The 11,396-nt window shown below is 42.7% G+C and overlaps 1 protein-coding gene across 1 annotated transcript in view; it reads left to right on the top strand.

Annotated features, from left to right (window-relative positions):
• The first annotated feature begins 1,370 nt into the window (after positions 1-1,370).
• ifih1 (interferon induced with helicase C domain 1) overlaps positions 1,371-11,396 on the top strand; it is a 115,492-nt gene continuing 105,466 nt past the window's right edge. The window contains exon 1 of the mRNA XM_080199166.1: positions 1,371-1,949. Coding sequence (XP_080055292.1) covers positions 1,491-1,949 — 459 coding nt within the window. The 5' untranslated portion in view covers positions 1,371-1,490. The remainder of the gene's footprint in view (positions 1,950-11,396) is intronic.

The following is an 11,396-nucleotide window of genomic DNA, read 5'->3' as shown; positions in this document are numbered from 1 at the left end:
AGACAGACAAAGGACTGTGGTTCAAACTTAGCTTTATTAAAAACACTAATGAATTAAAGAAACAATTTTTACACAATAGATTAAGTTAACTTTAAAGAAATAATTCTTATGCAGTGGATTAAGTTAGTTTTCCCCAAACTAGGCTAATTGTCTGAGGAACGGATATTACCTTGTCTGGGGAAATCGATTGGGCTGTTGGATTTAATTTACTGAATTCATGGCAAGAGATGAGCTCAGGGCCCTCTTAGCATGAAGGTGGATTTCACATGCCTTCTTGCATCATCCCAAGTCACAGTAGATCTTGTGGAGTCATTGTTGGAGTTTGGCTTGAATATGGCTTTTTTTTTAGTTCCCCCACCCCTTACGTCTTTGAATATTCACTGGTTTTTGGCCAATGGGGTGAGAGTTTTGGGAGGGGAGGTCACAGCACTCATAAGGATAGGCCAGCCCATCCCAGTTGTACGTAAGTTGTCTATTGCAGGGAGACTGGCTGAACACACAATCATAATGTCTGAGTGCCTCCTGATGGGTTCCTGGCTCTGATGTAAAGTTTGAGCCTCTCCAAACAATATGTAAGAGGTCTGGTTTCTGGTTACGATGACTTCCCTACTGTTAAGGTGAAACAGCCCCATTTTGACATACAAGACACTTCTGGTATAGAGTTTCTCATAGCAGAAGGAGGCCATTCAGTGCATTGAGTCTACACTGACAACAATCCCACCAAGGCCCTAAGCCTATAACCCTACTTATTCACCCTACTAACCCCCAACACTAAAGGGCAATTTGGCATAGCCAATCCATCCTTGGACTGTGGGAGGAAACTGGAGCACCCAGAAGAAATCCATGCAGACATGGGGAGAATGTGCAAACTCCACACAGACAGTGACCCAAGCCGGGAATCAAACCCAGGTTCCTGGCACTGTGAGGCAGCAGTGTTAACCACTGTGCCATTAAATTACTAAGGCTCAGGAATATAAAAAAACAAATATATAAAAGTTTAATTCATTCTATATTATTCTTTATGTTACATTTTAAACTTGTACACTGGGGCGAGGAAATGGCAAAAGTGTCAGAAATGCATATGGATTTTGAAACCTAGGGAATGTAACGTTTTTATTTCAAGGTGAATTAGAAAATGAATGTGCCATTTGTAAGAGGGAATCTGATGGTGTATACATACCTCTGATCTGGTAAACAGAAACAGAAATCGGGACTTTACAGCTGCAGTGTTTATTAAGCTCTGTGCATTGCTGCTGGAAGTCCCCGGTGTCCACGTCACCCAGGTTTCACTGTCTTACCTCCTGGAATCGAAACTGAAACTGATCGTTTTAAAGCAGAGAGCAGAGAGGAAGCTGAGCTCACAACTGCGTCCGCCTGCGAGTGTCACTCAGCCAGCTGAACGAAGCAGAGGATTTAAATCACTGGCCCCCCCCACCCCTACCCTTCTTCTCCCCTCTCAGGCTGGCCAGCTCTGCCCACCCGCAGTCAACATGGGCAGTTGCAGCGATTACGAGCTGGATAAGCGGCGCCTGTCGCATATCGAAAATTTTCGGAACCGCCTGGTCGCGATCATCCAAGTGGAGCCTGTGTTGGACTTTATCAGGTTCATAGAAGAGGCCGATAGGGAGGAGATCCTGGCCAGGAAAGTGCAGAAGGGCAATCGGGCTGCCGCCAACCTCCTGCTCAACAAAATCATAAGCAAGCCCCGGGCAGTAGGCTGGTTTGGGGAGTTTCTTACTGCCCTGAGGGAAGGGGGCTGCCCTCACGCTGCTGCTTATGTCAATTTCGACAGTGATAACGGGATCCCCCCAGCACTGGAAGCTCAGAACGATGAAGAGATCGCACTCATTAATATCCTGTACCCCACTTTGATTGACAAGCTGAAACCAAATGAAGTTGCCCTGCGTTGTTATCCCGAGGGTCTTTTGACCATAGATGATGTGGAGAATGTGAGTAATTTTTTTTGTCGGTCTCAGGCCCCTTTCTTAACAAATTTATTTTATTTGTCGATTTTTTTTTATAAAGGTCGGATTCTGTCAGTGAGATGTCACTCAAATGTCAAATTCCATCAATGATTGTTGCTGAGCTGGAGCAGGGTTACACATGCTTTATTTATTTACTAGTGTCATAGGCAGGCTCACATTAACACTGCAATGAAATCACTGTGAAAATCCCTGAGTCACCACACCGACGTCTGTTCGGGTACACTGAGGGAGAACTTAGCATGGCCAATGCATCTAACCAGCACGCCTTTCCGACTGTGGGAGGAAAGCAGAGCCCCAGGAGGAAACCCACATGGACACAGGGAGAGCATGGCGGCACCGCGGCACAATGGTTAGCACTGCCGCCTCAGCGCTCCAGGGACCTGGGTTCAATTCCCGGCTTGGGTTACTGTACGTGTGGAGTTCGCACATTCTCCCCATGTTTGCATGGGTTTCCTCCGGGTGCTCCAGTTTCCTCCCACTGTCCAAAGATGTGTGGGTTAGGCTGATTGGCCATGCTAAATTGCCCTTTATTGTCCGTGATGTGTAGGTTAGAGGGGTTAGTGGGGTAAGTGTGAGGGGTTGTGGAGTTAGGGTTCAAGTGAGATTGTTGTCATGCAGACTCAATGGGCTGAATGGTCTCCTTCTGCACCGTAGGGTTTCTATGATTTCTACGTTTCTGTGAACATGCAGATTCTACACAGACAGTGACCCAAGGCGGGAATTGAACCGTGGTCCCGGGAGCTGTGAGACAACAGTGCTAACCGTTGTCCACAGTGCCGCCCACTGAGAGTTTCTTAGCTCGGAGTATGGTGCATGCACATGGCTAGCAAGGGCTGCATTTATGAGTTATTTGTTTACACTTCATTCCACAGTGCCATTGAAAATGTCCTCACCACTTTAGTCTATGTTGCACAGGTACTGCAAGGAGGTGGAGAGTTCCAGCATTGTGATCCTTTGATAACAAAGGAATGGGATAGGGTGTGACTTGGTGTAGAACATAGAGATTATGGTGTTTCCATGAATCAGCTGCCTAGATGTTCTACTTTCATGGGTTTGAGAGATTCTGGTGATGAAAGAAGTGGATATTTCAGGCGGAGGATGAGTTGTTGATTAAGTGGACTACGTTGTCTACAAAAAGCCAAGATGAGTGTTGTTGCAGCTGAACCCATCCAGACAAGTGCAAAGTATTCATTACACACACAATTTGTGATTTGTAGGTGGCAGAAAAGCATTGGGGAGTCAGGAAGTAGCTTGCTCACTGCAAATTACCAAGCCTTGAATGTGCTCTCATGACCATCACATTTATATGCCTGGCCCAGTTGAGTTTCTGGTCAGCGACAACTCCAGGAAGCTGAATGCGGTGTACTGAATGATAAGAAAGCTGGGTCCATTTGTTCTTGGGGAGCACATAGATGTGGGCCATAATGTTGAAATTTGCTGATGACATGTAAAGGGTAGAGGCAGATGTAGACAGATGAGCAAAATGAGCAAAAAGCTGATGATGCAATGTAATCTCAATAATGTATGGCAGTGCATTATCATGCAAAACAATAGCAATTTAATCTAATGAGAGGACTTGGAGGGTTGTAAATGAAGTGAGAGGTCTAAGCATTTATATGCATAATTTCCTTGAAGGGTGAGTGGTGATTGATAAAACCATTTAAAAACAGTCCAGCAACATTTTGAGTTCATAAATAGGATACAAAGTAAAGAAATATTCTAAACTATAAAAAAGTTAAAAGATTTAATAGAGATTTTGGGAGAAAAATTGGGAAAAAGAGTTTTCTGTGGTTGGAGAGTCAATGATGAGGGATCATCAAATGAATGAGAAGTGAGATTAGGAGAAATTCTTTATAACAGAAAGGATTGTTGGAGCATGAAATAGTTTGCTAAAAGGCAATGGTTGAAGCAATGGTCATCGCATCTTTAAGGAAAATATTGGATAAAAACTTGAAGCTTAAGGGGAAAAGTGAAATATTGGGTACAACTTATGATTATGCCACCCAAACAGGGGAGGCAGTGACATACTATATTGTCTCTGGACTAGTAATCCAAAGCCAGTGCATGTAAAAAGTAAGATTAGCAGGAATTAACAATCACGGAATTGTAACAACTCAGAATCTGCCTTTTCTTTTACACCCTTTCTTTAAACTCTGATTAGAACACCAACAATGACATGGGTTTTGCTTATAATCATTTCATGGTTAACCAAAGGTAGTGGAGATACATTAAAATTTCTCTTAGGAGCAGCTTGAACAACTTGCATTACTATTTTGTACCAGGGTTTTCTGGTGGACTGTAAACCAAAACTCTGGTGGCCTACCTCTTGTCACACATGGATATATATAATATATGTGCTCTGTGATCCAAATGACTTTTGCACAGGTTTCTCAATTTTAATGCAGAAGAACATGGAGGCTTTCTTAGGCTTCTATTAATGAGAACATTTCAGTTGGTCCTTTAAATTTTTGATGGAGATCATGTCTGCCTAATTTGCAAACAGCTTCAAAATGATCTTCCTCAATCACTTCCTCCATAACAGAATTTCACTTCCTGAATTTTGATCAACACCAGATGAATAAATGAATACATTTGCACCAAGGGAGTTTTCTCTTTGCACAAGTCATTCTCTGTTTTTTCTCATTCAGGGGATGTGGCATCACTGGCTAGCCCAGCATTTATTGCCCATCCATAATTGCCCTTGAGAAGGCGATTGTGAACTGCCTTCTGTGTGGTGTAGATACACCCACAGGGTTGTTAGGAAGGGATTTCCAGGATCGTGATCCAACGATAATGAAGGAACAGTGATATATTTCCAAGTCAAGATGATGGGTGGTTTGGAAGGGAACTTCCGTGTGGGAGTGTTCCCATGTATCTGCTGCCCTTGTCCTTCTGCACATGTTCATGTTCTTCTTATTGATGCTTGGAAAATTAAATCTTCATTTTCATAATTTTACCCAAATATTTGTGTATTCTCTTATTTTCCAATTCTTTTCCAAGTTAACTAATCTTTATGTTCATCTCAGCTGCATTAGTTGTCTTTGCTTCATAGAATCTTTACAGAGCAGAAGGAGGCACTTGGCCCATTGAATATGCACTGACAACAATCCCACCCAGGCCCAATCCCCATAACCCCACATAGTTACCCTGCTAGTCCCCCTGATACTAAAAGGCAATTTAGCATGCCCTATCAACTTAGCCCAGACATCTTTGGACTGTGGGAGGAAACCGAAGCACCCAGAGGAAACCCACGCAGACATGGAGAGAATGTGCAAATTCCACTCAGACAATGATCCAAGGCCAGAATTGAACCCGGGTTCCTAGCGCTGTGAGGCAGCAGTGCTAACAGCTATTCCACCATGCCACCACCATTTCAGAGTCATCTTCTGCACGCTTCTACAAGCTTAACAACTTCACATGCACATTCCTTGATTTCAGAATGTTTTTCTATGGTTACCGATTGCTTCTTAGATTTTTTCAATTCACTTGCCACATCCCTAATTTGTTAAAATGTTTCTTATCCACTTTTCAAGTTTGGACTTCCTTTCCATTTCACACATCTCTTTCTTGTTTGCCATATGGCATCAAAGTTTGAGAATTTTATTACTTTAGAGGTCTATAAAATAATGAGCAGTGTAGATCAGCTGGATAGCCAACATCTTTTTCTAAAGATGTGGGAATCTAAAACTAGAGGGCATAGGTTTAGAGTGGGAGGAGAGAGATACAAAAGGGTCCAAAGAGGCCATTTCTTCACACAGAGCATGGTGAGTGTCTGGAACAAGCTGCCAGAGGCAGTAGTAGAGGCGGGTACAGTTTTGTTTTTTATAAAGCGTTTAGACAGTTACATGGGTAAAATGGCATAAAGGGATATGGGCCAAACACGGGACTAGCTTGGTGAATAAAAAGAAGGGCACATGGACAAATTGGGCCGGGGGATCTGTTTCCATGCTATAAACCTCTATGCCTTTATGACTCTATGACTATAATGACTCTCCAACAGTTCATCAGATTCAGTTTTTAATTCTGCATTAAAGCACTGTTCTGATCCATCAGCAATCCCTGTGACTGTTCAAGGCACTTTTCATGATACTTAATAGAGATTTCTGATACTTAAGTTCATCAAGTTTAATTGAAGATCCATCTGTTGAATTTGCTCCTACAAACTTATCAATTAGGCATTGCAAGTTCTTATTGAAGTGTTCTACTTTCTTTGACTGACACTCAAGTATTCTCACCAGTTCTTTTTTTCACTAGCAAACACCTCTTTCATGTGTGAAAGCTTTACACGAATCAGCTTTTCTGTCATTTAATTGCTGGTGGCAGTAAGCTTCTCATGTTTGGCCACAGTAGTTTTTAGGAGTTTGGCAAGATCAGCATGATCAGGTGCTTGCTACAACAGTCATTGCTATTTTGCTGTCTACGCTGATCAAATCATTACCCAATATAAAATCAACCCCTTCAAGAGGTAATCTAGGAACAATTGCCTCAATAATAATTCTGCTTACTAAGTCACTTCGTATATTGACCTTACATGAGGAAACAGACTCACATGTGCCACGAATATCTCCTATTAATGCTTTGTCCTTCATCAAACCATCTGGAACACAAATTATATCAAGAGCTACCATCAATGGCTGATCTGTCCGACTGTCTCTCAGAATATTAATATGTTTCCTGTTTTGTGGGAGGGAGAAGAGAACACCTCTCTCTTCAAAACAAAACCTTTCAAACCTTCACTAAGGTTTGAAGGAACGATTCCTTTGACAGTCCTGAGCTATATCCCCCTTTCTTGTGGGTCATGAGGTTCTCTTTTATCATAGCTATGGTTCCAATGCCCATTCCCTTTTTTGGTACAGTCTTTTCTAAAGACTTCTTAAGCATTCCTATTACGGCCCTTACTTTACCATTCAGCTTCTAACAAAGAGATTTGAGATGCTTTGTCTATAAGACCATAAGACATAAGAAATAGAGCAGAATTAGGCCGCTTGGCCCATTGAATCTGCTCTGCCTTTCAATCATGGCTGATACTTTTCTCATCTCCATTCTCCTGTCTTTTCCTCATAACCCCTGACCCCCTTATTAATCAAGAACCTATTGCAGTCTTGTTGCAATAAAAGCAGACTAGTTTCTTTACATCATGTTTACTCTCTACAATACATTTTCATGATTTAAACAGCTACTGCCTGTTCCATAGGCTCTTTTCTATTCCTGCAGTTTCCCTGTCGGTTTACAAATAGAGATTTGCTTTGCCCTAGCATGTCAATGTGACATATCATCTGGCAGAAGCACTGCTCCCTGTATCTTCGAAACCTGATGGTCTTCCAGGTGTGAACTAATAGCTATTGGCACACTGTTTCAAAATTCTTCCAGTAGCATTAGCTTTGTCACATCCTCAAACTTTTGTTCTAACTTTAGCGATTGAAACTACCGATCCCATAATATTTCTCCCGAGTAAATTCTATAAACATTTAATTCGACTTTTACTTTGAAGTCTGAAATTTCAACTGATATGCTTCGAGGACAAGTTCATAAATATTAAGTACTGTAGGTTACTCATAATCCAAAACATTGTTCTTCCTGATGGCGAGAATACACAGCCATAGCTTTCTCCCACCAAACCCTAAAACACTTTACAAAATGACAATCCATGGCCGCTATTGGTTCGTAAGATCCTGCCCGAGGCCAATGGAGAATTCCGTCCTGCGAACCTTGCCTGTTCCAGAATTGGGGTGGGCGTGACGGTAAAATTCCAGCTCATGTGTCCTTTGGCCAATTCAGCTCTGTAGCCATCTTTTCAAGTGAGATATTGGGGGAATTCTCACCACGGGAATCATAGTGGGCTGTGGGGGGAGGGGCTGACCTTGCAAATGTCTGTTGACCTCGGGCCACATTTTCCAGTTTTGGGGTGAGTGCAGCTGGAAAGTCCTGCCCAACGTACCTCTCATCCCCATCTTTAGTGAATTTAGACATTAGGTGAAGACTCTTTGTTATATCAAAGCTCAGAATGGGATTCAGGTCCTTGGCTGAACCAATAGACACTCTTTCACTCCATAACCTAAGCTGTTCTGTAGCGAGCTCATGATGTCTAATTTCTTTGTCTCTTTGAAATTCAAACTCAAGCTTTCACATTTTCACCTCTTTTGCTTTTTTTCTTTTTCCTCTCTTGCTAACTTCTCTATCCAGAGTTGAAGTTCAAACATTTACATCATTCTTTTTCCTCTTTTTTCCAAGTTCTTTTTCTTTTCATTTCTCTCTGTTTCTGTCTCAAGTTGCTTCATCGGTAATTGAATTTGAGCTAACTCAATTGAATTACCATCTGGATTAACTTTTGCCTACTTCCAGTTTCAGATGCTGTTCTGTTACCTCAATTATTTTTACTTTGTTTGCCCCTGCTTTTAATTCTAACGCTCACTTTTCCACTAATGTGATTAACCTAGCTTTGGTTGACTATTGCAAATCACTTGGATAAATCTTCCTTCTTTAGAAAAATATATAACAATTGATAAAAGCCATCTGCCTTTCAATTAATATCATGAAATTCTCTGTGGAAATCTTATTAACCTCAACCTCAGCAAGTACCAGCAGTTGCATTTATCTGTGAATTCAAAATCTTGGACAAGACCCTAACCTATGTTATGATCTTAGATCAGACCCCTACATTTTTGGTAAGGTCTGGTTAGGGATAAGTAATATTTTCTTCAAAGTTGACACAGTTTGAGAATCAAGGCACTTGCTTAGTGAACAAAGCCACAAGATTTCACAAGTTTTGAACAAATGAAAATAAATTTTACAAAGTCAGAAAGATGAAACAATTTACAATATCTATCTCCATACCCTAACATTCAGGATTAATATGGGGTACATTTGAATTAACAAGTAAACTATAATCAAACACACCACACTGTACACTAATTTACAGCTGCAGCCAAGACAGAGTCCATGGATTTCTCAACAACTCACCCAGACGTACATAAGATTATGAGGCAACCAATCTCACTGAAACTCTGACCCTTTAACAAGGGAAATGTTTTCAGCTTTGAAGATCTAATGGGATTCTGTCCAAAAGTCACTCCAACATGGATGGCATGAACAATGGCCCATGTTACAGAGTTTCAGTCTCATCTCCTGAGATTCTGTTCCCCTAGATCCCTGAATCTGCACTCAGGCAGCAACTCACAAGCACAACTTCAACTCTCTGGCTGTGCCGAACAAAACAAAAGGGTGACTTTTCCTCAAAGGCCCGCAGCACGCTGCCACCAATCTTTGACTGCTTCCTTGGATCTTCAGAGCTTCCCCTGAGCCATCTCCAATTGTGGAGATCCCGGCGTTGGACTGGGGTAAACACAGTAAGAAGTCTCACAACACCAGGTTAAAGTCCAACAGGTTTATTTGATAGTAAACGCCACAAGCTTTCAGAATGCTGTTGAGGTGAGTGGAGAGTTCTGATCAGAAACAGGGCATATAAAGACACACACAGTTTACAGAATACTGATTAGAATGTGAGTCTTTACAGCTAATCCACTATTGAAGTCTTAAAGGTGCAGTCAATGTGAGTGGAGATAGCATTCGGTATGGGTTAAAGAGATGTGTATGGTCAGGACTGTAAGTGAGATGTTGCAAGTTTAGGCAAGTCATGGGGATTACGGATAGTGTGACATGAACCCAAGATCTCGGTTGAGGCCATCCTCATGTGTGTGGAATTTGGCTATCAGTCTCTGTTCAGTGACTCTGCGCTGTCGTATGTTGTGAAGGCCGCCTTGGAGAATGTTAACTCGAAGATCAAAGGCCGAATGCCTGTGACCGCTGAAGTGTTCGCCAACAGGAAGGGAACAGTCTTGCTTGGTGATTGTCAAGCGGTGTTCGTTCATCTGTTGTCGTAGTGTCTGCATGGTCTCCCCAACGTACCATGCTTCAGGACATCCTTTCCTGCAGCGTATTAGGTAGACAACGTTGGCCGAGTTGCAAGAGTATGTGCCGTGTATCTGGTGTGTCTTCACGACATATGGCAGTGCAGAGTCGCTGAGCAGAGACTGGTAGCCAAGTTCCACGCACATGAGGATGGCCTCAACCGGGATCTTGGGTCTATGTTGCACTATCAGTAACCCCATGACTTGCCTGAACTTGCAACATCTCACTTACTGTCCTGTCTGGAGACAATACACATCTCTTTAACCTATGCTTAATGCTATCTCCACTCACATTGCCCACACCTTTAAGACTTGAATAGTAGATTAGCTGTAAAGACTCGCATTCTAATCAGTATTCTGTAAACTGAGTGTGTCTTTATCTGCCCTGTTTCTGATCAGAACTCTCCACTCACCTGACAAAGGAACAGCGCTCCGAAAGCTTGTGGCGTTTACTACCAAATAAACCTATTGGACTTTAACCTGATGTTGTGAGACTTTTTACTGTGTTTACCCCAGTCCAATGCCAGCATCTCCACATGATGACTACCATCGACACCGCAAACTGTCGGCTCCAAGTGGAGAGGATCTCCAAGAAGATTGTGCATATCGACACAGACATCAAGTTTTTACGAAGATACAAGACAGCAGACAAGATACCAAAAGGACTACAAATCATGAACCTACTCAGGTCAACCTATAACACAGACTACACTGAGAGTCTTTGCCGTCGCACCTCCCTCAAACTCCTCAACCACCTCATATACCAGCTCTACAGCAAACGCCGCATCCTGGAAACCAAGATAGAATTCATATTTTCAACTTGCGCTCAGGTGCGAAACTCTGCTGAGCAGATGAGACAAAGAAACTACACCTTCTACATGCACACCAAGAACAGGAAACTTGAGAAACTCTGCATCACCACCAGCAACAACCAAGCCTCCCCCGGCACCACAGTAGAAAACAGTACCACTGCAGGGAAGTCTATTGTCAACTTGTCAGACTACACACTTCAACCAGATGAAGTCGAAGTTCTCAGCCAAGGGCTCAGTTTCTGCCCCACCACCAAAATGGACCCCATCAGTCTCGCAGCAGACACAAAGGAATTTATCAGGCGAATGAGGCTGCGGGAGTTTTTCCACAAACCCCAAGAGGCCAACAGCGAACACAATGAAACAGCCAATGAACCGGAACAGCCAACAGAGAGATCCGCAGTGCAGCAACCAAAGAGAAGAGAGTCCAATTGGACTCCTCTAGACGGTCACTGCCCTCGACTTGACATGTATGCCCAAGCCATCAGGTGGTGCGTCAACACCAGATTCATCAACTGCGCTCACAAGACAGCCCTGAACATCATCCAAGCACAACGCAATACCATCCACACTCTCAATACCAACAGCAACATTGTCATCAAACCAGCAAAGGAGGGGCCATCATCATACTGAACAGAACAGATTACTGTAAAGAGGTGTACCAACAACTGAACAATGTGGAACACTACAGACAG

Source organism: Carcharhinus amblyrhynchos, chromosome 11, assembly GCF_965287045.1.
Source record: "Carcharhinus amblyrhynchos chromosome 11, sCarAmb.v2.hapA, whole genome shotgun sequence".
In the NCBI taxonomy this organism is placed as follows: domain Eukaryota; kingdom Metazoa; phylum Chordata; class Chondrichthyes; order Carcharhiniformes; family Carcharhinidae; genus Carcharhinus; species Carcharhinus amblyrhynchos.
Note: the sequence above shows the minus strand (reverse complement) of the source record. Positions and strands in the feature narration are given on the sequence as shown.